The 17,351-nt window shown below is 43.8% G+C and overlaps 1 protein-coding gene across 1 annotated transcript in view; it reads left to right on the forward strand.

Annotated features, from left to right (window-relative positions):
* The first annotated feature begins 1,032 nt into the window (after window positions 1-1,032).
* The window catches only part of AXDND1 (axonemal dynein light chain domain containing 1), a 21,668-nt gene continuing 5,349 nt past the window's right edge, over window positions 1,033-17,351 (forward strand). The window contains 23 exon segments of the mRNA XM_009275909.1: window positions 1,033-1,118; window positions 1,601-1,823; window positions 2,189-2,289; window positions 2,918-2,990; window positions 2,992-3,045; window positions 3,404-3,489; window positions 4,620-4,676; window positions 4,794-4,896; window positions 5,629-5,747; window positions 6,246-6,395; window positions 6,834-6,938; window positions 7,557-7,681; window positions 8,273-8,370; window positions 8,949-9,115; window positions 9,971-10,034; window positions 10,488-10,722; window positions 13,434-13,448; window positions 13,451-13,658; window positions 14,231-14,324; window positions 15,015-15,109; window positions 15,111-15,221; window positions 15,801-15,897; window positions 16,870-16,980. Of these exon segments, the coding sequence (XP_009274184.1) occupies window positions 1,033-1,118; window positions 1,601-1,823; window positions 2,189-2,289; window positions 2,918-2,990; window positions 2,992-3,045; window positions 3,404-3,489; window positions 4,620-4,676; window positions 4,794-4,896; window positions 5,629-5,747; window positions 6,246-6,395; window positions 6,834-6,938; window positions 7,557-7,681; window positions 8,273-8,370; window positions 8,949-9,115; window positions 9,971-10,034; window positions 10,488-10,722; window positions 13,434-13,448; window positions 13,451-13,658; window positions 14,231-14,324; window positions 15,015-15,109; window positions 15,111-15,221; window positions 15,801-15,897; window positions 16,870-16,980 (2,577 nt within the window).

Below are 17,351 nucleotides of genomic sequence, written 5' to 3' on the forward strand. Positions count from 1 at the left end.
CCCTCACCCATCTGCTAGAGGGAAGGATGTCCTTGGAAGTGCTGGAGAGGAGCACGGGGAAGGAGTTGATAATAGCTCTTGGAACAGACCAGAGTTTCTAACCTCTCCTGATTTAATGCATATTAAATTGGAGCAACTGCCAAATGTATATCGTGTTGGTGATTTCTGCCTTTATTTTGGGCCTGAAAAGGGTTTGTGTGCCAAGAACTTAATGTGATATTTTCCAGCTGTGTAACATACTCTAAAGTCAAGTCTTGTCTGCGTCCTTAAACTGTAGTTGCTACAGAACACTGCCATTAATCTTCCCATCCTTTCTGGTGGGAATATCCTGTACTGCCAAACAGAGCTGTTAAAGGGGAAAAAAAGTTTTCTTCTGTCAGAAACTTTTAGCAAACTTTTGTATTTTCTTTCCAAGAAACCATTTACGCAGCAAGACAAGAAACTACTTGGCAAGATTGCTCCTAGACTGTACCTGCACCCACAAACATGTATCTGAAGGCAAAAACACGTAGTCAACCTAATTGGAAACCACAGTACACAAGGACACAGCTGATACAGAGGTCAAAGAGTTTTAATACCAAGAGCATTTATGAAGAACAATATCTATTGGCAAGGCTAGTGGGTGGGAAAAGGCTTCAGATGAGAATTTGTGGAGATTACGAAACTAATGGAAATATGATTTTGTCTTTCATCAGTAAGATACTGCTAAGAAGAAAAAGTGGTATGATTAATAATTGGAGACAAATATAACTAAATCTCTGGCCCAGTTAGATGTATAAAAGAAGCAGTTGTTCTTAGTGCAGTTTGTAGATGGAAAAACAAGCACCCCTATGGAGGATGTAGCAAAGCACTGGGGCCTTCTTCCTAACTGATGGACCTAATGTCAGGTGTAAGGGGGTTTTCCACAACAAATAATAACAAAAAAAACCCTGTTAACCCTGTGAAGTACGAATGCAGGTCTAATTCTGTTTCTAGATCATTCATTACTGCAAATTTCCTTGGCTAAGCATTGCAATGACATAAACATTCACTATGCCCACAACGGGAGTGCCAGTGATGCTGATGGAAGGAAACCAAGCGGCGCCTTGGGGGCAGGCTCGGTCGCGAGGACTGGTCAGGTAAGGCTGGGCTGGAGGCTGCGGGGGTTGTACATCTGATACTCCCTCCTTCCAGCTTCCCTTTAACAGCGGAATGCTACTCTGCATTAAGTTTTGCCTTTATTTAGGCAATTGCTGGTATTTTAGGGTGTTAATATCTTTGCAGAAAGCCGACTGCTAGCAATCCACAAGAAGGGAAATGGCTTTACAGAAACACACAAACTTTAGTTGCTTGCAGCATCCCTTGGCGTTTGCATACCTGGTAGCTTGGCGCAGTTGTGTGACTAGTGCTTTATCTCCCATCGTTAGAAGGTAACTGTTGTTCTAGGCTTCACCGAAGATCTAACAACTGCTAAAAATGGGATTAACTGCCTGTGTTTTAGGTAGCTGATCCTGCTTTGAGATAAGTGATTAGGTAGAGTTGATCCTGTTTTGGGGTAAGACATCTTGTTCTTCTCAGCCCTGTATTCTGTCATCGGTTTTGCTTTCTTGTTCACCAGCAGAATAAATGCTGTTGAAATGGTTCTGACATGCTATTTTCTAGAGATCCCCAAGCTGAGGGGTACCTCAAGGGTGCCTGATCACAGCAGGCCTCCTTCTTCCTCCCTGGAGCACAGTTTTGTTCCGGAAGAGGTTTTGCGAAGCCTGACATGTGCCAGCAGTTCTCTGTACAGCCCAGAGTATTTACGGTCCCCACAAGCCACCAAAACCCCAATGGGCTTCAGGGCGAGTGTGTTTTTATCTCCCGCCTTTTTCTGTCTAGAATCACCTCTTCTTTGGGGGCATGTGTTCATTCCCTGGGCAAAAGGAAAGTTTGCTGACCTCGTAAGATGCATTTATCTTAATGCATCACTTTTCTGACCGCGCCATTTGATGCAGATCCAAAGTGCTGCTTTCCAGTCCCTGCAAAACGTGCTTGCTCCCTGGTGCTGCTGTGAAGCCCTTGCCAGGGCTGTTCTGTCCACACCAGTTTCTTTAGCCCCGAGACAGAAATAATGATGTGGAGCTTGTTTAGACAGCCACCCTGACCTCTCCCATTCCTTGGCATGTTTCTCGCTAAGAAGTGACAGCCACGTGTGCCTTGTCTGCAGGGCTGCCTGCAAACCCCAGATTGGCTTTGGCATTATCCTAATCATCGGAGCAAGTTCAGATACCTGACAGACCACCCTGTCAGTTTGACAGGCGCTGGAAAGTAAGCAAAGAAGGGATAAGGAGCCCAGGGCAATGGAAAGACGTTAGAGCTGGGAACGCAGAGCTAGATCTCTCCCTTGGTCTTTTCTTATGGTAGGTGGCTGCGGTGCCTAATGCGGCTGGATGAATGGACCAGCTGCCCCATCCGAGTTCGGGCTGGGGAGGTTCGAGGGAAAGATGTTTGGGGAGTAATAAATAAGAGTTGCTAAATGAGCAATTCTTTGAACCGTCCTTCCAAAGGATGCCAGGCTCGCAGGGATGCTCTGTGATCCATTATTAAGAAAAGAAGCTCTTCTGGTTTTAATGGACTTAGCAGGGAATAGCTTTACACTTCCTTGTAAATAAGCGATGCTTAACGGTGCTAGGAAGTGAAAAATGTTTTGCTCTTTATCGGACGTTGGATACGTATGCGATAAGGTGTTGGCAGCAGATGTGAAAAATGGATAGGCAATGCAAAATTAATCTGCCTAAAAACCATGATCTCATTGGTCTTTTTTGGTCCAGGGGAGGGAGTCCTGGCCGTAAGCCTGGCCTCGGGCTGAGCAGAACAAACCCACGCATGGCTTAGGCTGGCAGTAAGGGTTGCTGGCAGGGTGGGTCAGTGAACGAGCTCTTCCCCTCCATTTCAGGGATGTCTCTTACCTGTGTGACACTGCGACTGGCCAAGAAGCTAAGAAATCAATGACTGGCAGAAGCTTTTTTTACTGAGAGTTGTCGGGACCAGAGAGGGAGCCATGGTACAGTCCCACATACTCCTGTGAGTGCTGCCGTTCAGGTGTTTTTCTGTGTGTATCACTAGCTGGGAGAAGGGAAGTCCTCATACACATCCCCTGATGTTTCCCTGATCCTAAAACTCATCATCTCTCCCTGTGGCTCCAGCCCCCCGGCTCCCCTGCCACAGTTCGGTGTTCATTGCTTCAATCTGCTTTCAGACGTAGATTGTTTCTGTCAGGCTCTGGATGCATGGAACGAGAAAGGGAAAAGCAGCGTGAAAAGCTGCTACGTGAGCTTCCCTCTCCCAGCTGCCACACCTGTGTTCTCTTTGGGAAGGAACCGGGAGTGTGTTCATGCCTTTTATGCTGATGTTTCATGCTCTCTCTCTTTTCCAACCCTAGCGAGCAACCCTAGCAGATAGTCTGGTTCCCGAAGAATTTCACATCGTGAGGAACAGGGGAGTTTTGCCCTTGAAGTGCTTCGATGAGTGAGTGTTTTCTGGTTTACAAGGGTTTGTCCTCAACTGTTCAGAGCGGGGGGGATGAAGTGATGAGAGGCTGAGGATGCTGCCCAAATACACCTATTGCCGTTGGGAATGGGAGAGTATAAAAGGGAGGTTGTGCAAATCCCATGCTAATGACCAGACTATAGTCAACCCTGCAGAGCAAGGTGACCCTCCTTTTCTTTGTCCCTGCTGCTTTGGGGTGACTAACAGAGAATTTCCTGTAGACTAGTACTGCTTTGGGGGGGGGGGGTGTCAGTAGTTGGACATGAATGTAGAAGCTGAAGTCTGGTTTGATCCCTTGAGGCAACTTTCAGAAGCTTTTTGCTGCTGCTTTTTTTTTCTTTTTTTTTTAATAATTTTGATTAGTTTTTCTGTTTTTCTTTTAGAATTGCTTTCTGCCACAAAGCTGGGCAGGCTCTAGGTAGTTCTTACTCTCACTTTATGCTTGTGTAGGCCTGCTAGCATCTTGAATCTGACCACTCTGGGGTTTTTTGTTTGTTTGTGATTTTTTTTTTTTTTAAATTTTTCAGGCTGTGAGTTTTGAATTGAGTTTACCAAGCCTTGCCCAAAAAAAGCTACTGAGACTCCCCTTGGTCTCTCCAGACAACTTACTAAATTTAAAGGAGATTCCTTCTCATTGTTCAAGGATTAAAATACTAAGATTAGGAGTGAAATCCTCACAGCTTCTTTGCCAACACAATGTAACAGAACACTGTCGTCTTATTTCGATGGTCTGCTGCAATCAGTCTCTGGGTGGGTGTGATGCGGATATGTGGTGCTCTTCTGGCCCCACCAGTAACTTTTAAACCCATTGGTCACTTCTTAGCCAAGTACCATAAGAGGTTTTAAAGGGAGAAAGGTTCCTACAAGATTTGTGTCGTTAGTGGCAAGAAGAAGGAGCTCCAGCTGGGGGAACAGCTGCAGGAGGTCCAATTCTCACATTAGGCTCTGGATGCTCCTGCTGAAGAGCAACCCTGTAGACCCTTCTCTGCCTCTCCAACCTTCATCAGCTTGTACATGGGACAAAGAGATTGAAGGAGAGAGTGGGATCCTGTAGCTAGTGCTGGAAGGATTGCTTTGTAATCAAGTTCTAACATTTGTGTTCGTTTCAGTAAATACACAATGCTGCCTGAAGACTGTGAAAAGAAACTACGTCTGTTCCCATCCGTGTAAGTACCACCCTGCATGAAGCTGTTATTGGAAAAAAAATAACTGAATTTCATTTCCTGGGAAAATATCGTAACATGCTATACAGAATAATGATTTGTCTCTTTCTGGTCTGTCAGGAAACCTGGGAGGTTAGAGGTCATCCAGCTGATGGAGGTGATGGACAGCATGTTGGAAAAAGCTGGAGTAGACAAGCTAATCAGAGTAACAGGACCTTCACAGGTGGATAACTTGCTTGTGCCCAAATAACTTTCTTGTACCCAGAAAAACAACATCCTGTTTTCCCCAGTGTGTATCCCTGCTGTGCTTAAACTACCTCCTAGCAGCTAGTTTCTGCCCAAGCCAGCTGTCTGTATGACCTGTAAAAACCAGGGGTTTCCTCTCCTGAGCCTTCTCTTCATCGGATCCACAAGGAACAAATGGTTAGCTTGCTGGTGTAGGAAGTTACCTTCTGGCAAAGTGCCGGAAAGAAATGCATTTGGCATTATTACTATGGAGGAATGAAGGCAGTAGCTGCCTCATCTCTTCATTGGGAGATAGGCTGCTGTGTTACAAAATGGGCTTTTGGAAACCTTCATACACCTAAAAAGCAGGTGTAAAGAACATCTGTACCTTGCTTGGCCTTATTTTCTGTTATTCTTGCACGGTGATGGGGAAGGATTTTTGAAAAATGTAGAGCACTGCCTCAGCAGGAACTCCAGCTAGAATTAGCAGAGAAGTTCCCATGGATGTTGATGGGAGGGCAGTCAGGTTAGTGCATAACACGTTTGAAAATGAACCTGTGAGTGCATGCAGGATGGCTCTTTCTCTTCTCCTTTATATCTTTAGTAGTGTTTTGTCCTCAAAGGGAAACCTCCTTCAGAAAAAATGAGAGATCTGTGCTAACCTCTGTTGTTAAAGGGGTAGGCTGGCCAGGCTCTGCAAGGCTGTGATTTTTCTCTCCTGTTTTGCCAGCTGCACAACTTGCTGGAGCTGATGAAGGTGGAACAGAACATCTACAACATCGTTTTCGAGTTGATTCGGCAGGTCAGCATGGACTGCGTGGAGAGAGGACAGCTGCTTTCGAAGCTCAGGTCATCATTAGCCAACCCTTAATCCCCTCTTGATTTATGGTAGTGTCCTCTCGGGAGCAGCATTAGCTATTGCAGATCGTTCCTAGTGTCCTTACCCAGCAAAGCTAGCCCGTCATGATGTAATTGGTGTGGGGTCTGATGCCAGGAGTGAAATAGGATTTCCCTGCCTAGTTAACAACCAGGGCTAACGAGCCTCTGTTAGGTAACCTGGAGCTTGAAGTCGGTGGCACTGTCACCACACTTGAGAGTGGTGTGACATTCAGTGGAAGTTTTCACACGTAGAATAGCTGGTACTTCCCTCACAGCCAGTGTTCCCATGCTCAGATTACCACTATTTGTAGCAATTAAATTGTTCCAGAGTGTTTAAAATCCCCAGTCCAAACACTCAAAAGATTGCCTTCTAGATAGCTTCCTATGCAGTGAAAGGAAAGGGTCGTCAGATGGGGTAAGAGATCTGCACTCTCAGGTAAATGCCCTTTTTGACTCATTTTACCACAGGCAGAGGTACGTGGGTCTCCTGGAGCGGATTCCTAAACAGATGAAGACCCTCTACAAAAAAATGATGGCACAGCAGTTGGTCAATAGACATATTACAGAAGAACTACTCTATTTTAAAGAATCTGTTGGATCTGTTGGACAGCTGGCCAGGTCTGAATCCTGCCTGATCCTAAGCAATTATCTCTATGCCCTAGGCTTAGTCCATTGATTTTGTTCAGTTTTCTAATCTTCCTCCCATGGGAGCAGGAAGATAGTGTTATGATTTGAAGCAGAGCTACAGGGATCACACTTGAGCCACCTCACACTCTCACTGCACCCTCTTAGTGCCAAATAATGTCAAAGCCACCTCCTTTCCTTAGCATGCTGGAGGTTCGTTGGTGGGGGACTGCAGAAAGGGGTTGTTGGAGCAGTGTGCATGCATGGGAAGAGGAGGTCTTCAAGATGCCTTTCACCCCGACAGTGAGATGATTGTGTTGGAGGAAAAGTCCTGCATGATAGTGTAGGGCCCACCAGTCTGTGTCTGCCAGAGTAGAGACCTTTGGGTTGGACTAAGTTGCATTAAGTCCAGCATATTCCCTGCTGTTTCAGTGAGCTGTATGAAGTACAAGAGCATGACTGCAAGGTGACCAAAGAAGCAGAAAAAGCTCAAAAGGAGCTAGCTACAGCCATGCAGGAGGCTAAGGCGAAGGCAAAGTAAGTTGTTTCCAAAGCTGAGCTTGGGAGATTTCTGCAGCGTGCTGGTTTCATTCTCTTGGGGTTGTTGGGAAGGAGAGGTGAGGGCTGATTTCCTTCTGGGGAAGAGAGCTTGGCTGTTTATGACAAATGCCATTATTTTGCTATAAATGCTAAACCCCTCAAAGGGATAGAAAGCTTTTCAAAATGTTCCTAGTTTTAAGTCATGAAAGTTGCATTTGTTGCTCAGGTGTTGGCATTCCCTTTTCTTCACCCCACATTCACAGCTGGTGAGCTCTTCGTAGTCTAGCAGAGCCTGCAGCTCTGAACTTCTAAGGGCCTGTGGACACCTTCAGGTACCTAAGAAATCAAAGATTTAGATGGTTGGTATCAGAGTTGCGGTGCTTAGGCACACAGATTCACTTACAGAGATTTGTATTCATACTGAATCCAAGTCGCAATGGGAATATCAACAGAAAGGTGTTATAGGGGCTTGGGGAAAAGGCTGTGTGGGAGGTGACTGAGGAAGGAAGGAGGAAAAGGAAATGTCTAAGAAAAGTTTTAGGAATCGGGAGAAAGACAGTAAATGTGAATGAGAAACACAGGTGCACATATTTCATTGTCTTTCCCTTCTTCTAGCCTTTTGGAAGAGTATCGGGAGTTATACGAGTTGCAGAGAAGATGACTGGAAGAGCAAGTTCTGCTGCTAGCCCAAGAGAGAGACGTTTGGAGCTCAGCTGCGTATGACCTGGCTCTGAAGGTGGGTGCAGGAGATCAGTCATACATTGCAAGGTATAAGCTATCATAGCTAGCAGTCTTGTTCCAAGGGCAGATTTCATATGATTGGGTAGTAACACATCTCACACCTGCCCTGACCTCCTTTCCTGAGGTCTGTTGTATTTCACATGTGTGCTTTTTAAATGGAAACCAGTTAATTCACACAGCATTTTTGGTACAGATCTCCAGGTTCTGTGCAGGAAAAACTTCTGTGAAATTAATATTTCTATTCAGAGATGGGTTTGACTAAAAAGTTTCCTATTCCTCATAATTTAGAATATTGTATGCTCAAACAAGCATTCAGTCCTCACAGTTCCTCACAAAATATCATTCTTGGTTAATTCTGTGCTTCCTTGTTTGTGTGTTCCCCTTGTTTGTGATCTCCTACTTTATCCCTTTCAATTTTAAAACCTGTTAGCAGAACTTCTGGGGCTGTCTGGGAGATCAGAAATTTATTTGTAAGGGAAGAGGACTCGGCCGCTTGAGCTCCATTTCATTGTTGGTAAAGCTCCTGTGTTAATGTCAGATGCCTGTTCTCTCAGAATAAAACAGTGTGAATAATATTTTTTTTCTGATAGTAGACAGAAACCAGCTCACATTAGTTTGCAGGCTCCATGTTAGTGGAAAGACACTGACCAACATCCTCAAGCATTTCATAGTCCTCTTGGCCTCAAAGGTAGGGACCTGCCTGTGATGGGTACCCGTTCAAAGTGTTTGCACGTGTGGCTTATGTAGCTCTACGGTTCTCAGTAAAGCATTCGGTACTTTGGCTGTTACTGGAACTTTCAAATGTTGGTCTAGTTTCAAACAAGCATTAAAATTTGAATGACTTCATTCTCTGCTTTTCTCTCTTTACTCCATGTCCCCTTTTCTCTACCTCAAACTCTTCTTTTTTCCCCTGTTCCCCTTTATTTCTTTGTGGCTTTCTTCCCTCTCCCCATTCCTTCTCCATAAAACCAAAACAGATCCAGCCTAGGGTAATTTTGGCCTCATGGGTATGGGGCTGCATGGTATCTCAATAGCATACAAGCAGCAAGGAGTCAAGTGCTCAGTTCTGGCATGCCTGGGGAGGGTGAGCCACCCTAGTCCTGTGTCAAAGGGTTTGTGAGGGCTGTGCTGTGGCATTACAGACATTTCCCAGATCTCTGATACGTGTATATCTCAAAATAGATAGGGCAAAGGGAGAATTCCTCGGATTTGGATCAGAACAATCACAACAGTCCCTTTTCCCACCCTCTCGCCCAATGCCTGCAGGACATGGGAGATCTGGTTGAGCTGCAGGAAGAGACCGAGCAGTTCAGGGAGAGGTTGGGTCACGTTGGAGCAGAAATAGAGCGTTCCGAGGAGTCCAGCCAGGGAAAACTGCAAATTGTCTGCAGCAGCCTCAATAAGCGGCTTCAATACTTCCATAGCGGTGACTCGTGAGTGGCCCAGAGGAGCTGGGGGGTAGCAGTCAACTCCCTCAACCTTTGCCTCGTGACAGTAGGTCTCACTGGACCAGTGCAAAGTGTGCACTGACTCTCAGGTGCAGTAAGATTTGGTGCAATTTGCACATCCCTCACTGCTCTACTTTTCTGCTTGACGCATTTATTTTGATAATCAGGTCCATAACGGTAACTCCAAAGTGATGCTGTGGGTTTGTGGTTGAATTCGGTGGAGCAAGGATTGCACCCTCCTGCTGCGAACCAGAGTGTCATTTTTGCAGCTATAACAGAATTCCTCTATCTAGTTTGGTTCATTTTAACTTGAATGCACACGCATTGATGCTTCAATAGAGCATTCAATTCTCTCATGTACAGATACAAAATGCATCTCTGAGACATGAGGTTTCAAATGCAAAGTCATTTTGTATGTTAAGGTGCTTATATTTTGCAGGCTTTTTGTTAGTTCCTTGTGATATGTTAAATAAAACAAAGCATAAATGCAAGCATAAAATGCAGAAATGCAGAGCCTGTGCATTAACAAAAGACATCACTTTATAGACTTCATTTATAGAGTTAATAATGTCTGAATTTTCAATATGTGTTTGAATTTGATTTTCGTCTTTGCTGGAAGTAACATTTTATTAACTGACACCCAGTGTTTGTGTTACGTTGAGTGAGAAAACAAAAATCTCTGGTTGAGTAGGGCCTTGTGTTTTTTTACTTCTCTTTCAAGTTACAATTTGTATCACAAACTTGGTATGCATAGAGTATATGTCCTGACTCTTGGTTTTACCTTGGCTACTAAAAGAGTTTTTTCTCTCAGCTCTCATCCCTTCTTTCCCTCTCCTTTAGCTCCTCCCTGATGAATGAAAAGCTACTGGATGAAATCCTACAAGATATCAAGAACTTGATAAATGTAAGATTTTTTTGGGGGGTGGACGTATTATCGAGTGGTATCTGTTCAGCAAATTACCACGTTAGCTGAGCCAAAGTGAGCATCTATGCCCATCACAAATGTGATCGAAAACACATCAGCTCAAATCTTTTGTGTTGAAGCTTAAGCTAAGAGTCTACATATGAGAAGTTACAATTGACCAATACCATAGTTCAGCCAGTGCATTAAACTTAGTTGTGCATTTGAGCACTGTCTGACCGGCAGCTCTGGTGACTGATAAATGATATTAACCCACAGAAGCGCTCAGAACTGTCACCAGTAAGTTTCTCGCTTGCTGTGCTATCTACTCACTGTGACATCCTTATGCTCATGGATTCCTCACACTTCTCTTGCCTAATTTCCGTCACCTTTCTGTTGCAGCCAAGGGGTGGTCCAACTTTTGGGGGCATGGCGAGCTTGCTACTTTTCTTTCAGATGCTAAAAGAAGACCTAGAGCAGTACGAAGCGGAGGTGCACCTAAGAAAGATGGAAAGTCTGAGGAGCGCTGCCAGCCTGCAGGAGCACTGGATGGAGCTGGGACAGACACTGCTGAATCAACACCGGGACTTTGCTGGAGCATTGTGTCCGCGGCACGCTGTCCTGGAAGAAACAAACCAAAGGGTGCGTGAACTCTACTGGCAATACAATATAAGGATAAGTGGGAATAATGGTAAGGAATGACCAATTTCGCAGTTCAGTCTTTCCTTGGGGATGCCAGGAAAGTAGCAGGTGATAAAGGACCAGTTGACATAATCTGTACTGGCTTTTTCCAAAGCTAAAGTCTGAACCCCAGATATGTGCTGGGAGTCAAGAGCATTCAAGGGATAAACTCCAAGAAACTTGACTTGCAGTCACATGTAAAAAGAATATCTGAAATTTTAAATGTGATACAATGCAAAGAACATGCAATGCAGATATGACACGGGGAAGTTGTGTGTTATGTTCAGAGGGAGCATGGGTGGTTTGTGATTATGTAAATAATGCATGGAAAAGAAAATAAATGTAAAAGGAAAGAATGAATGTTTAAAATGCAAAGTAAAACATCACTTTGGAGATCATTAAGCAGGTAACACTGTCTCAGAGGGTAATACTTTTTTTATTACTTTATCATTAACACAAAGTTATCTTAATCTAGATATTAAATTATCTTGATAATAAAGTATGTAAATAAATGTTTTCTTTGATATAAAGTTATGTCCTGTGTAAGATAACAAACGTATGTTGGGTAATTTACAACTAACCTTCTCAACCTTTGCCTCTGCATGACCTTGACTAATTTCTGATTTCAGAATTGTTTCATCTCCATTTTTTTAATCATCTTATTTCCTTTTAGCAGACTAAAAATAAACTGAACATGTGCTGTCAGGAACTGTTACTCATGTTTGCTAAGCTGCTTCTCATACTGTCATCTTACTCTTTCACTCAGGGTTATCCTGTGCTTTTCCCTAGATTATCTTATGCTACATGTTATATTTCAGCCTACTAAAGTAGCTGAGATAGAATGATAAATCTGTCCATTCTAAGAGACGGCTAAAGGAATTAAATATTCCCGGTAGTTCTCATTAGAAAGTCAGAGAAAGAAGAAGGAACGAGGCCATAATTGGCCAGACACCAGCATGGCAAAAAGTTAACAGCAGATTGTCAGGAAGCCTTGATAGTTAGTCGTGATCTGAGCAAAAGGCTAGACAGTACAGTGCAGGCATCTGGTGCAAAATTGCTTCAGCCAGTACAGTCCAGAAAAAGGGATTTTAGCTTATTTTAACACAGGCTTTGGGAACTGGACCACAGGAGAGGTATTCTCTTGATCCATAAGAGGTAGTGTATTTTGATGGCTTGGATTCTTTTTTGCATTGTAATGTAATGGCCTTTCAGTAGAAAAGACAAGGTATCCCTTCTCTTTACATTGCATCTCTGGTAAGAAACAGTGAAAATGAAAGAGATTATAAAGAACAGGTAAGAGACAATACTGAGAACATGGTAATTTTGTCCTGTAAGGCAGTGGTACTCAATTACCTGAAGTACTTCTCAGTTAGTTGAAGTATTTATTATCTTCTAAGATCTGATTATCTGATCTCAAGCAGCATGTGCCAGAAATAGAAAGGGTTTGGTATTTGATGACAAGGATTAGAGATGCAGAGAGAACAATGAGATATGAGATTATTTTAGACAGGAGATATAAGACAGGACTTATATGAAATCTATAAGGTTTGGCTTTAGGTCTTTGCTTTTATTCAGTTGTCCTTGATCACTTCTTAAAGCCTTCACAGTGTACCTTCCTTGCGAGAATAAGATGGTTTTGACTCTGAAATTGGCACTTGGGACTAGAGTGATCTCTCCAGTGAGCTCCAGTTAGGTATTCTCTTTTGCCAGGGACTTGATTAAGTTTATAAGATAAATGTAATGACATAGACAGCCTTCCCAAAGCAAGCCACTATTTAATAAGGATCCAGAATACTGTGTAAGGGCTAATATGGCCAAACCACACATAAGCAATCAGAAGTGACTGTTCTCCCTCATCCCATGCCCTTCTGGGACCCACCTCTTTTCTTCTTTGCTCTTAAGCTGATGCTGCATGGCAGGAAAACTTAAATAATATCATTCCTACTACTTCTTCTTGGCCTCCTGGTCATTAAAAACTTATGTCTGCTTGTGGGGCTCCCATAGTGTGCTCTGAAAGGCTCCACCCTGCAGAGGGTAACCTCCTCCCTTTCTTACCAGTCTGGACATCCCATCACTGCTTTATTGCACTTCTCCCAATCCAGAGGAGAAGTTAACCCATTCTACCCCACAGCTGTACAGTGGGGAAACCAAGCCATGCATCAAAATCATTGAAATATTAAAAATTGTCATCACCTCCATGTGCTTAACATGCCATCTTTGCTGCAAGATGTCATGGAGGCCAGGACCTCACCAGGATTTAAAGAAAGCTTAAACATTGGATATCAAGAGCAAGCATTGTTACATTTCAAGCATATTCCCCCACAAACAGAGAATATCCATCAGCATGTACCAGATGAGTGAATGAACAAGCAATTTACTACCTTGTCCAGGCATTTTGCATATCTGTGCATACTGTATCACCTGCATCTTTGAAGAATCAAGTTGTAACTGCAAAGCTATTTTAAAAAGTTATATTAAGCCTTTATGCAACAAGGCAGCCAAATCTGCCAAGACAAGAAGGAAAGTCAGGGCTTCGAATCAAGCCCATTTTCTTTCAGGTTGCTTTGAATTCAGTGCTTACTAAACAGCTCATTCTTAGTCCTAAGTGTAGCCAGTTCCCACATAGACTGTTCATCCCTTTTGGCATCCCTCTTTGAATTCAGCTTTGTTCTTGTTGGCTGAAAGAATTGTAATCAAAGGTTGTATTTTCTTCCCCTGCAGGCACAACTAGGTTTTTGCAGCCCTTGTGAGAAGTATGGAAGATTGGTTATTCAAGGTGCAAAAGCTGAAGCGAGGTTCTGGCATGTATGAAGCTGAGCTGCGGGCATTTTATCACAAGATTCCTGTGTGGCTGGCCCAGGTGGATGCAGTGATGAGCTGTATAGGCTCCAGGCAGTTGCATGAAGCTGAGAGTGATAAGAAACCGCATTTCCCATAAGGACAGAGGTGTTAATTGTGTCTGGGCTGGCCTTGTATGTTAAACTACACTTGTAAGGAAAGATAAATGTTCTTTCGTGAGGACCCTGGCGCAGGAAACTGGCAGTGGGATAAATGTGATCAGCTGAAGTGTTAAAATGATTGGCGACTGCCTTATATTTGCTTTGATTTGGCAGTATCTGTGGAAATGGTGGCTTCAGTATTGCTCCTGGAACATCACTGTCTCCCTCAGAACTGCCACCTGCTCTGGAAATCTTGACATTTGAAGAAAACCCAAGATATGTGATTCATTTACAGTCAAATTTGTGGGGGCATATTCCTCTTCATGGTGCTCCATTGTCTTCGGTAAATATCATCAAGAAATAAATCATTTGCAGAGCACATGCATAACATATATGTAAGATGCCAAGTTTGCCCACAACTAGCATTGACAAAAAAGCCTGTGTCATGTTTCCAGCATATGGTGTACTAAAATATGTCATTTTCCTTGAGTTGGGAAGCAAAAGGTGTCTTTGAGACAGGAGATCCTCGGGTCTGGTGCACTAGAGGTCACTTTGTTTCTGGATTTGTTTTTTTTTCAGGGTGGTACCTAGAGAATTTTTTCAGATGATTCAGTGATGGGTTCTGTCTGTGAATAATGAGGTCCAGAAGAACATCACACATCTTAATGAAAAAGTAAGTGCAAGCCTGAAACTACTAGGGATAAGAGCACTATATCTAGTATTCAGTCTTTCCTTTAATTTCCATCTGGCCAGAGCACAGTTATAAGGAATGCTTGTTTCTCTTTCAACACTTTCTTTCCTGTTTGAGTTGAGTTGTGGCTTTTGTCTTCCAGCCAAAGGAGCAGAGGAGAACTCCTCTAAAAATAGCTGTAAGGTCTCCTATACAGTGCATGAACACAGCTTTATTGTTTCATCTTTAGCAAGCATTTCCTCTGGAATAACATTGATATTTCCTGTTCAGAGAGCTGTTGCGGCTGCTAGCTCTCTGTGGTTTTACTTCTTTCTCCCAGGATTGTAGACTAGAGGCTCTCACTATGCATTTTTTTACATGTTCTGTAAGTGTGGTGTGTGATTTTTGGTTTGTCACTGAATTCTGGACATGGGAGAGTGCCACATGGCTGATAAGCAGCACATGATCCTAAACAAGAACTGGGAGAAGGATAGATCCACAGTAGCAAAAGATGTGTTCGTAATGGGAATGAATATGGGAGGAAAAAATGGTACAAATAAATGTTTCTGTCTAGGTCAGTTTGCAAATTGAATTAGGTAGGACATTGACTTATGTGAAATGCACTGACTTTAGACTACTTGGCAAGACCAGTCACTTATAACTGGTTTAGATTTGCTCTGATGTTTTGTGCAGGTGACTGAACTGCACAGAAATCTGACCCTGTGGCTGGTGAATTTGCTGAGACACATGACAGCAGACCGCTTGTCCTGGGAGTGTCCCCAGCGGCAAGTCAGATGCCGAGACAGATGAGGAGCTCAGACTTCTGGGGGCTCATAATCTGCAGCATGAAGCTGAAGAGCTGGTTGCAGAGATGGGCAGTCTCTCTGGTTCTATAGTCAGGTATCAGCAGAGGTTTTCAATTTCATATAAAGGGGTTTTCTCAAGAAAAAATGTGTAGCGTACTGAGAGATTGACCTTGGTGACAGATCCCATCAATTTGGTTGTCCTTGGATCTTTTCCCAGGTCCTAAATGGGCCTTTCTGGAATTTGTAGGGAGCCTAATAAGATAGGAACACCCAAAGAGAATGGCAGTGCCTGCTTTATACCTAGTACTGCTATAAAACGTGCTAGCATCTGTGATTGCATGGGCTGTGCCCACACTCCTGAGGGTGACTTCTGAGGACATAAGGGCAGTACAGGCAGCGAGTCTGCAGTCCAGGTCACCTGGAGCAAAGCCTCCACCTGATTCAGGATCTGTGCTCACACGTCCTCTGTGGGTTAGTACAGCACTGGCACAGACAAGCTGTCCAGGAGGTTGTTGTGTGAGTGGAGCAGGCAAGGATTGCTTTTCTGGAGACTTCTCTAGTGCAGAGGTCTACAGGCTCCTGCACCTTGCTGAGAGCAGCAGGATCCTGGCTGAAGGGAATAAAGCATTTGAGGGCATTCCTGCAGGGCCGATGACATTCTGCATCTTTGCAGCTGGTGCCGTGAGATTGTCAATGCAATCGTTTGAAAGAAACAGTCTGAAATTGATTTAGAAGCTGATTTTGAGCTGGAGAAGCTGAATAAGATCAAGGTAAAAGATGCCTGTGTTCCCAGCTGTCTAGGTCTGGGGTAGATGAGACTGCATTTGCTTTGTAAAAGGTAGAGAAAAATACATGTGAGGGTTTCAAGAAGGAGGAAGACTCCTGCTACTCCAATGGATTACCCTGGTCCCCCAAGTTTCCTACTGACTCCAGTCCTGGAAAGCAGATAAGCCCGGATCAGGTCATGTTCAGTTTTAGTATTTTCCTTACCCTGTTTCAGGGTACATATGTAAGGGCTCTCCTGCGAGATTTATTCCATATGAGTGGCAGTAGATTCACCTCTGGTTCAAAGTTTGTCAGAGCCATGTATATCCAGACTTGAGCAGTGCTTAGGAGTTCCTGGAGGTACTTGGTGCAATATACCTTTATACAGATGCAGTTGAAACTTTTTGCAGTCAACTGACCTACCTGCTACCTCTTTATTCTACATCTGTATGTAAAGCTCTTAACTGCTACCACTGTTGTCACCAGTGTTTAGCCGAGCTTTGCCTGCGCTTTAGGAATGCGAGAGGTAGGCCCTTCCTGAAGCCCAAAGCTTCCTTGAGCACAGGGCAAATGGCATTGCTTCAAGGAACATACGAAGCTTCTCCGCAGGGATTGAAAATACTTGTGCTTCTGTTCTGTGTTACCTTAGCGAGTGAAAAATTAACCCCTGGGATTTACACTCATTTCTCCCCACATGGGCTGGGGCAGTGGCTGTGACAGATGTTCTGCACTGGCCTGAGGAGGAGCTTGTTGAAGGAATTAGTTGGTGGGTGTGATTAGCCGGTGACAGATGCGATGTCTGAAAGCTTGGAGGAATGTGTCTTTTCCTTTGTAGGGTGAGGATGGAAGGGTCCAGGTAGGTCCCTGAAATAGATAAAGACAGAAAGGTGGAGTTATTTAACTGGCTAAATGAATATAACAGCTATTTTTTCTGTTCAGTAATCCCTGAATAATCATTTTCTGTTATGTCTTCCCAGACTGAGTGCTGTAATTGGATTCAAGTGTGTTGACTTCTCCTTTCAGAGATCAAAGGCACTCCCATCTCCTTTCTGGATTTAGAAGACCTGAGAAATCTCTTTGGATCAGAGGTATATATAGACTGCATTTGCTGTTCTAGGTTGAACCAGTCTGAATGAATCAGAATCATTAAGGCTGGAAAAGACCTCTAAGATCATCGAGTCCAACCGTCAACCCAACACCACCATGTCCACTAAACCATGTCCCTAAGTGCCTCATCTACTCGTCTTTTAAATACCTCCAGGGATGGGGACTCCACCACTTCCCTGGGCAGCCTGTTCCAATGTTTAACCGCTCTTTCAGTAAAGAAATTTTTCCTCATGTCCAATCTAAACCTCCCCTGGCGCAACTTGAGGCCATTTCCTCTCGTCCTATTGCTTGTTACTTGGGAGAAGAGACCGACACCCACCTCGCTACAACCTCCTTTCAGGTAGTTGTAGAG

The sequence above is a fragment of the Aptenodytes forsteri genome, unplaced genomic scaffold, assembly GCF_000699145.1.
Source record: "Aptenodytes forsteri isolate BGI_AS27 unplaced genomic scaffold, ASM69914v1 Scaffold289, whole genome shotgun sequence".
Classification (NCBI taxonomy): domain Eukaryota; kingdom Metazoa; phylum Chordata; class Aves; order Sphenisciformes; family Spheniscidae; genus Aptenodytes; species Aptenodytes forsteri.